This window comes from Cervus elaphus, chromosome 23 (assembly GCF_910594005.1).
Source record: "Cervus elaphus chromosome 23, mCerEla1.1, whole genome shotgun sequence".
In the NCBI taxonomy this organism is placed as follows: domain Eukaryota; kingdom Metazoa; phylum Chordata; class Mammalia; order Artiodactyla; family Cervidae; genus Cervus; species Cervus elaphus.
The window spans coordinates 76,338,394-76,355,510 of record NC_057837.1 but is presented as its reverse complement, the minus strand read 5'-3'; the positions used below and the strand labels follow the sequence as shown (position 1 = coordinate 76,355,510).

Below are 17,117 nucleotides of genomic sequence, written 5' to 3'. Positions count from 1 at the left end.
TAAAAAAGCTTTACAAATCTAAATCTCAGTGAGTTCCTTCAATTGATCCTGAATTTCTCAGGACTAGCAGCTGTTCCCAGATTATCTCAGCAACAACCACCTTTGTTATCAATAGTTCTTGATCCTTGAGGGTGTCTCAGACCCACAAAAGCTAGGGCCCTCCTCCCAGAAAAATAACTGCAAAGCTCACAAAACCATTCCTAGGCCCCAAGAGAAGACTCCCAGAGTACTTTGCATCAAATGAAGGGAGAAAGATGATGGTAACCTCAAACCTCAAAAGGTGACAAAGAAAATCAAACTTTCCATTTACTCAGTCACTTGTTAGGAAAACAGATCTTTTTACAGATTCCAAAGCAAAGGCATTGGGATGGCGAATTAATATGAGAGCTGACTCTGGTCAAATGTACTGATCCTCACCTCCTCTCCTCTCCTGAAATTCCACATGGCTGATACTTCCTGACTTTCAATACTTGGCTCAAATGTCCCCTCCTCAGAAAGGACTTTCTTGACCATGCTGTTTCAGGCCCTCTTTATTACATTTTGCTCGTTTACAAAAAATTTTACAAAAGTAATTACAAAAAAAATTACTAGTACAGAAGTATGTATTAGTATTCAAAAATGTCTCATTAATCTTTAAATTTACTTATTTCGTCTCCTCTATTAGACTATAAGCTCTGTAAGGGCAAACACCTTGTCTGTCTTCTTCCCCACTGTATCCTCAGTGCCTGGTACACGGTGGGCATTTGATAAATAAATATTTGCTGAATGGCAGAAACTAAAAGACAGGATGTTGATAATGGAATCAACCACTAAGGTTTTAACTAGGGATGAATAAGACTTCTCCCTGCCGCTCAGTCATCTGTGGGTCCCTTCAAGTCAGCACCATCTACGGTGTGTCAAGCACTGTTGGGGATCCTGCGGTGAATAAAACAAGTATCTCTGCCCTCACAGACCCTCTGAGAACGAGTAGATCTCGTGCACACTACAATACCTGGGAGGTGAAGGATAACCCTCTCTATATTCCCTCCTGGAGGGAGTTATGGGCGATACCCAAATGAAAGAAAAACCGTCACCACTTGGGCACTTACAAAGCAGGCCTCAGTTTTCCCTAAACCAGCTGGGCGGCTCTTCCCACCTGCCCAGCTCACAAGGGACAACTCCAACCAGCAGAACCCATGTAAAGAAAAACTTAAGAGCAACAGCTGCTGTTTCTGAGGATGACGAGGGAACGAACCAGGAAATGGGACGGCAGGGAGTCGTGGCGAGAACCCAGGGCTGGGAGGCTGGAGAGCCGGCCCTGGCTGTCACCAACTTGCTGGGTGACCTTGGGCCAGTCCCGAGCTGCCAGGGCACCAGGTCCCCCCCCCGGATATAATAAGGAGGCCGGGCGGGTGGGCCTTGGGGTCGCGGTGGGAAAGTGACGCCCAGGAGGCCGGGCTGAGGCCGGGTGGGGTAACGGCCGGCATGGGGAGGCCGGCGCGGGGCCGGGCCGGGGCGGCTCACCCACCGAGCGCCACCTGGCAGGCCCTGCGCAGCTGGGAGTGCTGGGGCCGCTTCACCTCCTTGTCGGCTAGGATCTTCTCCAGGGCCCGGGACACGAACATGCTCTTGGTCTGGCTCTCCTGCATGGCCCCGGCCCAGCGGGGGCTGGCAGCCCCGCGGGCGGACTGCGCGAGCGGGCGGGCGAGCGAGGCTGCGGGCCCGGCGTCCCCGCCTGCACCAGCCGCGTCCGTCCGCGCCACCCAGTCAGGAAGCGACGCCGCGGCCCCACGGCGCCGCCATGTTGGAGCGCGTCACGTGACCACGTGACCGGCGGAGCAGCGACGGCGTCCGTCGACCCCGTGACCTCGGGGGCGGGGGCCTGTGGCCAGGGGCGTGGCCTGTGGCTGGGGCGGGGCCTGTAGCAGGGGGCGGGGCCAGGTGGGCGAGGGTTGGGGGGAAAAGTTGCCGAGAGAGTAGAAATGGGCGGAGGCGGGGGGCACGTGAAGGACACGGGAAAAGAGGTGACGAGGGGCGGGTGACGGAGGTGTGAGGAGAAAGTGGCAACGAGGAGCGTGAGGATGGGGGGTGACCGGGTGGGATATGAAGGAGAGAGAGGGAACTGGAGAGGGAGGAAGAGGGCAGAGAAGACTGGATAAAAGGGCGAGAGAGGAAAGAGGCGAGGCGAGGGAGAGGGAGAGAGGATGGGGAGGAAGTTGGCAAGGGAGAGGTGATGGAGTCAGGGGGAGTGAGGAGGAACAAGAGGGAGCTGGACCAGCAGGTGAAGAAAGGGAGGAGGTGGGCGGGAAGAAATGAGCGGCCGTGGGGAGATGGGGAGAGAGCAGGGCGGTGGGGGAAAGACGGGGAAGTGGGGCGCCAGGAGCGAGGGAGGCGGGGTGGGACAGAAATGCTGTGGGAGGGAGGGGGAGAGGAGGACGCGAGAAAACAGGCCGGGACAGGGGGAGAGCAAGGGAAGGCGGGGGTGAGGAGTGGGGCGAAAGGGCAGGTGAAGGGAAGGCTGAAGCAGAAAGAGCGTTTGGAAGAAGGTGTGTTTATGCACACTCTCCAAACGGGATTTCCCCACCCCAGTGGCAAGACACGCGCCTTGCACGCGCGCAGCCCTCCTGCCCCTGGAGTAGAGCCGACTCCTGGCCTTCAGTCCAGGTGCTGCGTCCCTGCACGGTGGTGTCAGAAAGGACCACCCCGAGTGCACCTCCCCCTGGAGTGTATCCATCTAGTTCCTAAATCCTTGGTTCTTCCCAGTTCTGTGTCTCAGGCGGGGGGTGGGGGATGTTGGAGGGGGCACTTGGGGGCATCAGTCAGGGGAAGAAGCCAGAGATGGCCAGTGTCACAGGCCTGCCAGGGAGGGTAGGAGACAGATATTCTAGCCCACTCTCTCCCATAGCCAGTGATGTCACACCATCGGTAATCTCCACTGGACCCTGCCTTAAGCTTCCCCTAAGGGGGGCTGTGGTGCTTCTGGGCTCATGCAAGAGCAGGGTCTTCCGTGGAATCTTCTTAACTTCTGACGCAGACATGCTCAGATGCTCAGGTGTCAGCTCCAACATCTCAGGGAGGCCCTGTCTCCCTCCAGCACTTTCCGACCTTTTTCACTAGTTGACTTCCTTGTCTGACTAGGGTACAGGCCACAGCAGGGCAGGCTACATCTCCAGGGCCTAGCCTGGAGCCAGGTTGCAGGTTTCATGGCCATAAGTTCCATTGCCATCTCAAGACATGTTGGCTCCTCAGGTCAGGAATTAGAGTCTGTACAGGAACGATAAACAACAGGGTCATACTGTTTAGCACAGGGAACTATTTTCAATATCCTGTGATGAACCATAATGGAAAGAATATATACATGTATAACTGTATCACTTTGCTGTATAGCTGAAATTAACACAACGTTGTAAATCAACTATACTTCAATAATTTTTTTTTAAAGACTTTCTGGAACAGAGTCAAGTTTAAAATGAATAAATACTATCTTGAAAAAAAAAGTCTGTTTCTCTACCCCCTTGGACTAGTCTCGTGACTTGCCTTGACCAATGAATGTGGTGAAAGTGAGGCTGTGCTTTTCCAGAACCTGGGCATCATGAGGTCTTCAGATGGATGTGTAGAAGCATCTGGAAGAAAGAGCCCGTGGAGAGAGAGGCTCGTCCCAGCACTCCTGACTGAGTGCAGACCCAGCTGACCCACCAGCCAAATTCAACAGCTTGAGAAACCCTGGTGAGACCAATAGAGAAACTGCCCAGCTAACCCACAGATTGGAGGAAAACAATGAATGATGGTTATTGTAAGCCACTACATGTTGAGATAGCTTTTTACACAGCAGTACATACATCACTGAGATACTCCTCAATCCTCATGTGCTGAATGAATTAGTGAGTGAATGAACATGCAAAAGTCAGAAGAATGCAGTGCAATCCACAGAATGACAGGTGTTTTGAGCCCTCCCCGTGTGGACAAGATCAGGCCACATCATTCCCCGGCTGAAAGCCCTGCAGTGACTCCCTATCACTCTTGGAATTGAGTCTAAGTATCTCAGTGTGGCTGACTTCTCAGGCCTCATCTCTCTCCCCCTTTCTTCCTCATCAGAACTCTCTAGCCACTCTGTGTCCCTTGTTGTTCCCATCCGGAGCTTGGCTTATGCACCTCTGTTCCTCTCAAGCGGTGCTTCTCTGTGAGGCAGTACCGCCCTTAGGGGAATTTTTGGAACTTTGTGGAGAAAGTATTTTTATTGTCATGATAGGGAAGCTGGATTGTTCGTCTGCATCCTGCAGAGAACTGGATAAGCCAAGATAGCAAAGAATAACGCATTATCTCATGTGGCTGGACTAGACACTTCTGGAAGTGAAAAACCTATAATGAAGTGAACCTAGAACCTACATCTGCTCTAACACAAAGCATTTTTAGTATGGGTTTAATATATATTGAATTTTCCAGGAATGCAGCTGTGATCGTAATTCAAGGGAACACTGTACTTTATCCGAACATGACCAAATACTGTTCACCGTTTCAAAACCATGTCACCAACGTTGAAGTCAACTATCATATTTGAGTTGCCAAATGGCACCCTGGCATCAGCAGCTGTCATAATCCAGGGGGTTTGACTTTTAGGTTCCAGCAGCTGACTGCTTTATTTTGTCTCTTAGTGTAATTGTGCCTGAAGATTTATACCTTGAAATAAAATCTTCAAATTACACATTGCTTTCCTTTTGTTTCATCTTTATTAGGTCATTATCTTTTCCAAGAAATTATGTGTGTGGGAAGATTTCATTATCTATGAATTTCATGTCAGAATAGTTAACGGAGGTAGAGTTCCCATGTGTGCACCGGGAGACGTGGTCTGTCCTGTTCACATCTCTGCCCAGAGCACACAGGAAGTGCTCGATAACTACGGGACAAATGAATGAAGGACGGGATGGAGGAGGCTAGATTGGGGGCCACAGAACTAGTCATTTAATCAGCAAGTTATGGGGGAGGTGGGGTAACTTCTATGTTTCTATGGCGTAATAATCATCCCCAAAGATATCCACCTCTTAATCCCTAGTGAATAGACTATGTTAGAAGGTCAAAGGGACTTGACAGATGTGATAAAATTAGGAGCTTTTTTTTTTTTTTAAGTTAAACGTTTTGAGATGAGGAAATTATCCTGGATGATCTTGTTGATCAGGATCTCAGTGTAATCAGGAGCTCTCAGTAGGGGGACACAGAAGGGTCGGAGTCAGCAGGAGATGTGTTGTTGGAAGCAGAGGTCATAGTGATTGTGGGGCCACAAGCCAAAGAACACAAGCCTCTAGAAGCTGCGAAAGTCAAGAAACAAGTGCCCTGAGTGCCTGCTCAAGGAACACCACCCTGCTGATCCATTTCACCCTTCTGACCTCCCAAACCCTGAGAGAATACATTTGCGTTGCTTTAAGCCACTAAGTCTATGGTCATCTGTTACAGCCGTTACATCTGAATTTCAGCTAAACAAGCTAAACAAGCTAAACAAGCTAAACAAGCAACCCTGTTTTTAGTATAAATAGATCCCATGCGATAATTGGGACATAGTTGTATTTTGAGAAGTATTTGTTGTCTACCTGAACTCTAAACTTCACCAGGCACGTTGCATTTTGCCTAACCATCTTCCTCCCAGCTCCCTTTGTCCAGTAGCCGTGTTGGACCCATGCGGCGCCCCTTGGGATAGGAGTTTTTCTCAGCAGAGCAACAAGAGAGAAGGCGCCTGGGTCCCTGATGTTCTGGAGAGTCATGCCAATTCTGGGGTGCCATGCCGGTTCCGGGGTGCTAACTTTGACATGAGATAGAAAGAATCACCTTTTCTTTTCAGTTCCCTATCTGTTGCAGCTGAGTCTAGTCCTGATGGATAAAGTTGGCAGCCCACGCCGTCTGCTTTGACTCCCGCTCTTCCTCTGAGTAATGTCTCGACTTGGTAACAAGTACCAGTCATTTAAGGCCCCTGGGTCTGTGCCTGCCGCCGGCCTTTCCAGCTGCCAGCCTGGTTTCTTCCCGTGATACACAGCCTCTTTATAAACCCAGACGTCCTGGGTGTTCCGCCCCCCGCTCCCACAGTGCCCATGTGTCACTACTCCCCTGGAAACAAATTTATTTTCCATGTTTACTTTAAGGCAAAACTCCAGCGCAGCCTCCTCGATGCCTGTCAGCAGGGCTGGGGAGGGGGTTCAGGGCAGACGCACCATTAGGTTGGGGGCCTCATATTTAGGAAAAGCCTCAAAGGTAAATTTTCAAGATTCTCTGGTATTCTCTCCAAAGGAGGTTATGTATACGGCAATTGTATTCTGGTTTTGGTGTTTTTTTTTTTTTTAGTTTTTTGGCCGTGCCCCGAGGCATGTGGGATCCTTGTTCCCTGAGCAGGGATCAGACTTGCACTCCCTGTATTGGAAGCTCAGAGTCTCAGCCACTAGACCACCGGGGAAGCCCTATTCTCCTTGTTTGTGTCCATCTGTCCAGCTGCACTAAAACCGTGTTAACTTGCCCCGTGAAAATATTTAAGACACCACAGTTGTGGGGTTTTGTTGTTTTTGTTTGTCCCTGGATCTTGGCTTGGGCTCCCTGAGAAGAGGACCCCAAGACAAGGATTCCAGTGTGTTCGGGAGGTGATCCCAGGATACGACAGCAGAGCAGTGACGATGGAGCCCATACAGGTGTGCTATCAAGCTCCTTAGCACGGAGCGCATCTGGGGCTCCATCCCACGAGGCAATTCTGGGAGCCAGGTAGGCATGCTGCAGAGTTATCCCAGCCTTAGGATGGGAGAGCCAGGGTGTCCATGCACATACTTCGCACCCATCATTACCTAAAGGCTGCTTCTAGGGGCATCAGCTCTGACACTGCGTCCTGCTCATGAGCCCCAGGGCTTATGGGAAGCAGGCTTTTGCAGCGGAGGTGATTACTCGGGGCAAGCAGCTGGGGCACTGACAGTGTTGGCTACACGCTGTATTGGTATTTGTTTTGTTTTTAAATATACCCACCTCTTGGCCTGAGTGCTCTCTGTGGACACAGATGTGTGCTTGGCTGAGCCTGGGACAGACCAGCAGAGCCAGTGGGTTGACACGCTGGGGAGAGTTACCCAACAGTGAACAGACGGCTCTGGCCGCACACACAGTCGTGGCTTCCTTCCCTCCCCTGTCTCACTTCCCCTCTCTCCTACTGATACTTCCCAAATAAACCATGTGCATCCGAATCCTTATCTCAGAATGAGTGAGCTCTTGGAGAACCCAACTGTGGTAGACAGACTGGTAACTTTCTAAAGATACCCACCCACATGCTAATCTCCAGAACCTGTGCCTGTTACCTTATGTGGCCAAAGGGACTTTGCAGATGGGAATAAACTGAGTATTTTTTTTTTTTAGTTTATATTGCAGTAGAGTTGTAACTCTGTCTTCTAACAGTATGGGCTTCTCTAGAGTCTCAGTGGTAAAGAACCCACTTGCCAGTACAGGAGATTCGGGTTTGATCCCTGAGTTGGGAAGGTCCCCTGGAGAAGGAAATGGCAACCCACTCCAGTATTCTTGCCTGGGAAATCTCATGGACCCCGTGGACTGGCAGGCTACAGTCCATGGGGTGCAAAAGAGTTGGACACGACTTAGCGACTAAACAACAAGTAGTTGATTAACAATATTGTGTTAGGTCGACTTCTGTGGCTGTCCAGTGATTAAGACTCTGAACTTCCAATGCAGGAGGTGGAGCTTCGATCCCTGGTCAGGGAACGAGAATTCCACATGCCGTGAGGTATGGCAAAAAAAAAAAATGTTGTGTTAGTTTCAGGTGTATAAGCTGAGGATCTTGAGATGGGAAGACTATTCTGGACTGTCTGTGTGGGCTGAATATAATCACAAGAGTCCTCCTAAAGGAAAGAGGGGGTCGAAAGAGTCAGAGTCAAAGCCAGAGAAGGGAGAGGTGATGACTGAAGCCGAGGTCAGAGTTATGCCCTTGCTGGCTTTGAAGATAAAAGAGGACCACAAGCCAAGGGATGCGGGCTGCCTCTAGAATGTTTATGGCAAGAAGACAGATTCTCCCCTAGAGACTCCAGAAAGGGTCACAACCCTGTTGACACCTTGAATTTGGCCCAGTGAGACCCATTTCAGACTTCTGGACTTCAGAACTGTAAGGTAGTCAATTTCTGGTATTATAAGCCACTAGGTTTGTGACTGTTGACAGCAGTTAGAAGAAACTAATATCTAGACAGGGAGTGTATCAGACAAGGTTCTCAATTGTGAACAATAGTTCTCATGCTAGATAGTTTAAGCAGAAAAGGGTTTTGTTAAAATATATCAAAAAGCCGGGACTTCCCTGGCAGTCAAGTGGCTAAGACTCTACGCTTCCCCTAGAGGGGGCATGGGTTCAATCCCCTGTCTGGGAGCTAAGATCCTGCATGCTGCACTGTGCAGCCTAAAACATGAAAGAGAAAGTTCGAGTCGCTCAGTCACATCCAACTCTTTGCGACCTCATGGACTGTCGCCTGCCAGGCTCCTCTGTCCATGGGATTCTTCAGGCAAGAATCCTGGAGTGGGTAGCTATTCTCTTCTCCAGGGGATCTTCCTGACCCAGGGATCAAACCTGGGCCTCCTGCATCGCAAGCAGATTCTTTACTGTCTGAGCCATCAAGGAAGCCCAAAACATTAAAAATAAAATAAATCAAGAAGCTGATGCAAACTCTGGGAGGGCCAGAAAATCAGGTTTGGAGGCTCTGCCGCCAGATGCAATGTCCACATTTCATTCCTGGGCTACCCCAGAAAGATCCCCCGCCATCACCCTGGGATACAGGCTCCATGGACAAGGCTGGGAATGGGGTGCCATTTCCACAACCCCCACTTCTCCAAACTGCAGGCCTCTGCTACTCTTCTTGGATGGATTTAGGTATACCTTCTTCACGGCACTCACCTCCAAACTGAAGGCTGGTGTGGGTGTGTCTGATTAACAAAACCAAGCCACATGACACATGGGAGGCTGGAGGTCAGTTTCTTCATCAGTAAAATTGGAATAGTAGCAGTGCCAGCCTTGTGGGTTTGTGTGAAGATGAGTCAGTGTATATAAAGCACCCAGCTCATTAGCTTGCACGTAGTAGGGGCTCTGTATTTGTTCTCACTCAAAGGGCCAATTTTTAACTTTCTCAGTAGATACCCACTGGGTGAAGAACAGTTTGAAGTTCAGGGTGGGACATAAAAGAGGAGAAGGCAAGGTCTCCGGGATCTTATATTATCTTCTACTACCATCAGGGGTGGAAAATAAGACCCGGTCAAGGGTGAAACAACATAGGAAATAAAATATGGATATAGGCGGATCCATAGATACAGAGTATAGATTAAGGGTTTTCAGGCACTGGGGAGAGACAGGGTGAGAAATAACTGCTGAATGCATACAGAGTTTCTTCAGAGGGCAATGAAAATTTTCTGATATTAGATTGTGCTAATGGTTGAGCAAGTCTGTGAATACACTAAAAACCAATGTCTACCTGAGGTGGGTAAATTGTATAATATATGAATTACAGTTCAACAAAGCTGTTTTAAAAGTTAAGAAAATACACTGGAAAAATAACAATGTAGAAATAAGAGCGCTAATAGTACACATAGTACTTCCCCCAGGTCACACTGTTCTAAATGCTTTGCTTAAATTAGCTCAACACTACCCTAGGAGACAGGGTCTAAAAGTGCAGGACATGACTGAGCAACTGAGCATGCACACCCCAGGAGATATGTGTGGTGATAGTACCTCCTTTATGCAGAAGAGAAAACTGAGGCTTTATGAGGTTTCTTGTCCAAGGTCACGCAAAGGTTCGCATGAGCGCTGGGGTTTGAATCCAGGCTGCCGGGCTCCCAGAGCTGAGCTCATCATCTCTACAGGGCGCTGTTTTAAGATGTGGCAACTTAGTAGAGTGACTAGGCAGGAGTTTGAGAGAGCCACAGAGGAGAGAGCGAGGAAGCTTTAGTCTAATCTAGGCAGAGAGGACAGCGACCACCATTTCCTTCTGTCCCATCACCCTATGTTTCTCTCACTCTGTTCCAGCCACTGGGGACACTGAAGCGAACAAAATGCCCAAGTCCTTACCCTCATTGAGCTTAATTTCTTAAAAAAATACATACATTTATTTGGCTGTGCCAGGTCTTAGTTACATCACATGGGATCTTTAGTGCAACATGCAAACTCTTAGCTGTGGAATGTGGGATCTCGTTCCCTGACCGAGGATAGAACCTGGGCCCCCTGCATTGGGAGCATGGAGTCTTAGCCAGTGAACCACCAGTGGCATCCCTTATTGAGCTTAATTTCTAATGTGGAGAAGCAGATAACAAACATGTAAACTAATGTGGTGGGTGTTGGAAGCCTTATCTGTATCATACTTTAAATTTTTACCAAGAACTAGTTGTTATGGCAAGTTTAAAATAGAGCCACAAATTCTTTGAGACGCCTCCCATTGAGAGGTGAGATCTATGTCCCAACCCTTGAAACCGGGTGGGCTGTCGAGGCAGTGATCAACTAATAGAGTAGGACAGAAGTGATGCTGTGTGTTTTTGGGGCTAAATCATAAACATTGGTTCGGTCTCCACTCGGCTCACGGGAACACGCATGTGTGAGCCCTGAGTTGCCGTGTAACCAGGCAAGCTGCCCTTGTCCACCATGCTGTGAGGAAGCCCAGCAGCCCACAAACAGGGCCCAGGCGGCAGGGGGGCGGGGGGGGGGGTGTGGAGACACTGCCCCCCCCCGCCCCCCCCCCACAGCTGCTTTGGCTCCCAGCCCCAGCCCCAGTCATTGTAGTCATTGTCCCCGTCCAGTCACAGAAGAAATTTCCATCCAGAACTGCCCAAACCACATTCTTGCTGAATTCCTGACCCACAGAAACAGAGAGAGGTACTGATGATTAAGTCACTATGGTTTTTGGTGTTGCCGTTGGAAAATTAAAATAATCTTTAAAGCCACTAAGGTTTGAGGTGATTTGTTCTGCAGTGCAGTAACCAGAACACTTATTTAATTAAAAAAAATAATTTGACGACAAAGGAAATGATCACCCTGCTAGAATGGGTCCAAAGAGGAAAGCTTCTGCTCTTTTCTAGCTGACAGGGGAAGGAAGGTGGCCTGGACCAGAGCAGGAGAGGTGGTGAAAACAGGAAGGTTCAAGACCAGTTTAGAAAAAAGGTAAATGATCGGGCCTCAGGATCCATCCAAATGTGAGGATGAGGGAAGGTAGAATGTCTGGAACCACCCCCAGGTTTCTTATTTGGGGAACCAGACAGGTGGTGAGGTCATTTACCAAGCCAGGGAACACTGGCAGGGGTGTCTTCAGAAAGAGAAGGGTGTTATAGACTCCAGCCCCAAGATTACCCTTTCCAATGGGCATGTCTCTTAACCCTGGAGATAGAAAGAGCAGGGCTGTGCGTGCACCCTCTGTCGTGTCTGATTCTTGGCGACCCCGTGGACCCACCAGGATTCCCTGTCCGTGGGATTTTCCTGGCAAGAGCATTGGAGTGGGTTGCCATTTCCGTATCCAGGGGAATTTTCCCAACCCAGGGATCGAACGTCTCTTATGCCTCCTGCATCCGAAGGCTGGTTCTTTAGCGGCTGAAACACTAACTTTCCCTTTCTCATAAAAGGCAAAGACCCTCCACTCCTCCATCTTCAACTTTCACACAATCTATATCTTGGCCATCAGAGGGCGCCAATGTTCAGGCAGTTCGGATAGACGCCACCTGGATCTATTTTACTCTCTTCAGGGGAAAAAAAAAGAAAAGAGAAAAGGAGGGAAAAAGGTTTTGGCTTCCTCCTCTTGCCTTAAAATCATTCTCCTGAGCTACCTTGGCACCCGGAGAACCTCTAATAGTTATGTCATGTGTGAGTGCATACCAGCTTATTTTATTGCCCAGAGCTAATCAGAAAAAAATCTCCCTCATCACAATTTCCCATGAGCCCATCTTACAAAGTCTGGGGACTTTTCCTTTTTTATTTTCATTGCCAGTCTTGCGCAAAAATCAGTCAAGGTTTTGGTACACTGACACCCCTGCTTTATACTCTCTGTGACTCCCGTCCCCCCTCTTTGACCTTCTCTTTTCTTGCCTGTTCTCATTTCTGCGTTTCCAGCAGGGAGCTCTAGGACTAACTAGGAAGGTAAGAGGATAATTCCTCACCACCGTGAGTTCAGCTACAACTGCCCTGTATGTCCCCTGAATTCTCCAAGGGGCTTTAAGAGTGGGGGTCGCAGGGTCCCAGTCTTATGGAGCCCAGCCCTCTGAAGTCTACTGTCCCAGGTACCTTGTGGTCCCTCATGATGGTGCCAGGACCCCACCTGTCTCCTGACCCCGCTGGGGACTGCTGCTCCCCTCGCAAACCTGCCCGGGATGGGGGGTGGGCAGGCAGTTAAAGGCTAGTTTCTAAGCTGGATCCTGTCAGAGGTGATGGTTTTCAGAGTGTCTGGGGCCCAGGAGGAGAGTGGACCAATCCCTCCCCTTGCTTTCATGAATGCCCCAACTGGAAGAGATTATTTGGCAATAGAATCTCTGCTCCTAAACGGTACCAGGACTCTAGGAACTGTAGATTCTCTCTGGTCTGGGAAAAATTACCTCCCAGACTTATGGGCACGTAGAATTCATCCCAGCCCACTCAGATCTCTTCTCCCCACCTGGTTTTCCCCACAGTCAGAACTGATTTCTGTCTCTGGGTTCTTTTATTACTTGTGCCTCAAGGATTAAAGCAATTATCCTATTTTTTTTTTCTTCTTGGAACCTGAAGCTCCTTAAGGCAAGAACCGCTTTTTATGCATCTCAGAATTTTCTAGAGCTGGGGTACCTAACATCCCCCCAACTATACACACACACACACACACACACACACAACCTGGCTAGACAATGAGGAAGGTTTTGGATTTGTTTTTGGTTTTGTTTTTATTTTAACCAATTCATGGTATTTTGGGGGAAACAACAATGTAGGGAAATTTTTATAAACAACTGCTGTTTATTCTAATATTTTAATCTTTTCCCCTGTTTAATGGGTAGTGGTGGTTAAAATGTTCTTTGTGAAATAATGTGAAAATAACTCTTTAATTTTCTTTTATGTTGAAATCTTTACTTAGCAATATAAAAAAGAGACCATCTTGTGTAGATCACCAAATCACGTGTTTTGTGGAAATATAACATTTGTGGAAATGCCATCTGATTCCAGACAACCCTGTGCCTAACTCAAGAAAAAGAGGAGAAAAGCCACTGGGCTCCACAGTTTATTCGGGCCTTTCTCGCTTCTGTAAACATCCACATTCATGCTAACAATAGCACTGGAGTCCTGGATCAAACTGTGCCTGAAATCAGGACGTCCTCTGGACTTTTCAGTTATATAAGCTAATAAGTTCCCTTTTGCTGCTTAAACCATTTGGGGTTGGGTTTTTGGTCACTTATAATCAAGAGTCCTAACACATTTATCAAGCACCTTTATTCTTGTATTCAGGAGATACATTCCAAGTATTGCCAAGAGTTCATCATTCTGATCTAACAGCATGGGAGGAAACCAAATCCTGTGGTCCAATCAGAGTCCAATCAGAGAAGAGTCCAATCAGAGAAGTGTCCAATCAGAGAAGCAGAAGCGCCTCAAGTATTCAAACTGAGGGGCGATAATACAGGAAATTGGTTATGTGGGTGACGGAAGAACTGGAAAGCCTTACAGGGCTTATTAAGCAGCCCAGTTATTAACCGTAGTAGGAAGAGGCTGCCCTCTTGTAGAGGGGGAGCAAAGACAGGAGTTGGTAGTCATGATTCCACCCCTGGGTCGGGAAGATCCCCTGGAGCAGGAAATGGCAACGCACTCCAGTATTCCTGCCTGGGAAATCCCGTGGACCGAGGAGCGTGGTGGGCTACAGTCCACAGGCTTGCAAGGAGTTGGACTTGACAGCACGCGTGCACGCGCACACAGTCAGAGCCTGGGCCGCCTGGCGGAAGCTTCGACAGGCAGCAGGAGCCAGGACCCGTGGGGGAGGGCCTATGTGGCAGGAACTGGAACCACGGAGGAGACACAGCCGCTGCTGGAGCTGCTGCTGGAGGAAGGGAGAGGAGGGAAAATGCCTGAATCTTCCCTTCCTTTCACCCTCCAATCTCCACCTAGTGCCTCCCATTTGGCAGAACTCACCCACAAACCAGTGGGGGTATGTACCTACAATACCTACCCGAGTCCTGGCACGTGACAGACCTTTGGGAGGTGTTGGTTGAATTTGAAGAAAAGAGAGAAGTCTGTAGTTTCTCGGTGGGGACAGTGAGGATGAGGAGAGAGTGAGAAGTGGGATGGGCTTGAGGTTTAGATGAGCTGATTAACGTCAAGCCCTAGCACAGACATTGGCATATAGTAAGTGTGCAATAAACCCATTATAATAACCACAATCTGTCCCACCGCCGCACAAGGCAGATGTTAACACATTATTCTCCCAGTCTCACTGGGAGGCTTAAATCTTTTTGGAGCAGTGGTTCACAAGTGGGGATGGCTTTGCTCCTCAGCGCATACTAGGTTGGCACAGTGGGGTGGGAGTGCTACTGGCATCTGGGGGGAAGAGGCCAGGGATGTTACTAATCCCTCATTGTTCAGGACAGTACCCACAACACAGCAGGATCTGGAGAAAACCCCACGGACCCCCCGCAGCTGCAACAGGACCCAGGGTGTGTTTCCTTTTCCCCCTCAAGTCCCTCTCTTCCCCTCCCCCACAGCCTGACACTGCTTTCAATTCCCCATTGGTTTCTGGGAAGCATTTCTTCCTGTTTATAAAATTTCATCTAAGTGGCTTGGGCTCCAAAATCACTGTGGACGGTGGCTGCAGCCATGAAACTAAAATACACTTGCTCCTTGGAAGGAAAGCTATGACAAACCTAGATAGCATCTTAAAAAGCAGAGGCATCACTTTGCCAACAAAGGTCCATATAGTCAAAACTATGATTTTTCCTGTAGTCATGTATGAATGTGAGAGTTGGACTATAAAGGAAGCTGAGTGTCGAAGAACTGATGTTTTTGAACTGTGGCATTGGAGAAGACTCCTGAGAGTCCCTTGGACTGCAAGGAGATCAAACCAGTCCATCCTAAAAGAGATCAGTCCTGGGTATTCACTGGAAAGTCTGATGAAGCTCTAATACTTTGGTCATCTGATGCGAAGAGATAACTCATTGGAAAGACCCTGATGCTGGGAAAGATTGAAGGCAAAAGGAGAAGGGGGTGGCAGAGGGTGAGATGGTTAGATAGCATCACTGACTCAAGGGACATGAATCTGAGCAAACTCTGGGAGATGGTGAAGGACAGGGAAGCATGGCGTGCTGCAGTCCGTGGGGTCGCAAAGAGTCAGACACGACTTAATGAGAGCAACAACCATAGTCTAAGTGGCTCAGCTCACCCAGGTAGGCACTCTGTGGGGAGCTCTTCAGGTGCTTTCTCCCTTAATCCGTAGGACAAAGCCCATGAGGGCAGTGCTATTCCCTGCCCTTCACAGATGGAGAGATGGAGGCTTACAGAGGATGAGTGAATTTCCACATAGCTAGGAAGTGCTGAGCTCCTGAGTTTGAACCCAGGGCCATGTGATCGCAGAGCCTGGAATTGACGCCATCTAGCCAAGGACTCTTCCAAAGTCCCTTGGACACTTCTGGACAAGGCGATCCAACCAACAGGACCCAACCCCATCTCCAAGAGCCAAATGGCAGTGCAGCCTGCCTGGGGGCTTTGACACTGGAGGGGGTGCACAATTGGTTTCACATGTACCAGCCAGAGCCAGAAGAGTGTGGATGGATTGGGTCCAGAGGGCGGGGTATGGGGAGATAACGTGAGATTGCCTATGAACGACCTCACCATTGGTGAGGGTTTTCCTGTGATTTAACACCTTGGCATTTCCCCAGGAGAAGGATGATGCTCATATGCTCCCAGGAAGGCAGCTTGAAAAATAAAGGGGGTGTGGTAGAAATACCGGAACTGCCCCAGGGGACCATGAAAGAAGGGAGCCAAGACCCAGAAAGGCAGGTTTGTGAAGAAACCCCCTCCTGCGAGTCTGTTCTGCAGAAGGGCCCAGGGACCGCTCCATTCCCAAGCCCGAGAGGGATCTGCCGGTGCAGGGCTCAGGGGAGCTGGCCCCTGTAGATCAAGGCTGGTGATAGAGACGCTGCCTCAGACCCAGGCTCCCCCGTAGGTGTGGGATTGCTGGACATATCACAGTTTTTCAAATTATTATTTTTAAATTTTTTGGCTGTGCTGGGTCTTCGTTGCTGTCCTGAGGCTTTCTCCAGTTGTGGCGAGCAGGGGCTACTCCTTGCTCATGCGGTGCATGTGGGTTCAGTTCTTGGGGTGGACAGGCTCAGTTGCCCTGAGGCATGTGGGATCTTCCCAGACCAGGGATTGAACCTGTGTCCCCTAGAGTGGAAACTCAGAGTCTTAATCCCTGGACCACCAGGAAAGTCCTTACTTTTTGTAAAAAAATCAGGTTTCTTCTTAAAGAACACTTAGGCTGTTTCCAATTTATTGCTGTTACAAGCAAAGTCTCAATAAGTCTCAATAAACATCTTTGTACACGTGGGCATGTTTTTCTTTGGAGTAGATAAAAGTGGAATAGCTCAGCCGGAGGGTGTGTACAATTTTAATTTAGTAGATATGCCAAATTTCCCTCCAAAGAGGCTGCTATCAGTTTATAATTCCATGTTCTTACACTCTTGCCAACGCTTGATAACATCAGTTTCCAAACGTGTGTTTCATAACTAGTGAGATTGAAGTTTTTCGTATATTTGTTGATCATCTGTTTTACCTCTTCCGTGAATTGCCTATTTCTCTCCTTTGCTTGCTGTTGCCTTGGATCATTCGTCCTTTAAAAAAATTAATGTGTAGAAGTTCTTTTTTAAAAAGATATTTTTTTATATCAAAGTACAGTTGATTTACAACATTGTATTAGTTTCAGGTGTACAACATAATGATTCAGTATTTTTATAGATGATATTCTACTTAAAGTTATTATAAAATATTGGTATTATTCTCTGTGCTGTACACTCATCCTTATATCTTATTTATTTTACCTTCCCCTGTCTTGCATTTGTAGTTCTTTACATATTTTGGGCCTTAACACTATGCTCGGATAAGCTACAGATATTTTCTCCCATCCTGTCCCTTGCTTTTCGACTTTGTTTCTTATTTT

At 48.5% G+C, this 17,117-nt stretch overlaps 1 protein-coding gene across 4 annotated transcripts in view; it reads right to left on the bottom strand.

Moving 5' to 3' along the window:
* Positions 1-1,809, bottom strand: part of ARFGEF2 (ADP ribosylation factor guanine nucleotide exchange factor 2) — an 81,964-nt gene extending 80,155 nt beyond the window's left edge. For 3 of the 4 annotated variants that reach the window (XM_043883004.1, XM_043883005.1, XM_043883006.1), the window contains exon 1: positions 1,508-1,808. In XM_043883004.1, coding sequence (XP_043738939.1) covers positions 1,508-1,628 — 121 coding nt within the window. In that variant the 5' untranslated portion in view covers positions 1,629-1,808. Of the gene's footprint in view, positions 1-1,507 lie in introns of all 4 variants that reach the window. The other variant, XM_043883007.1, reaches the window with a different exon arrangement.
* Between the last annotated feature and the right edge of the window lie 15,308 nt (positions 1,810-17,117).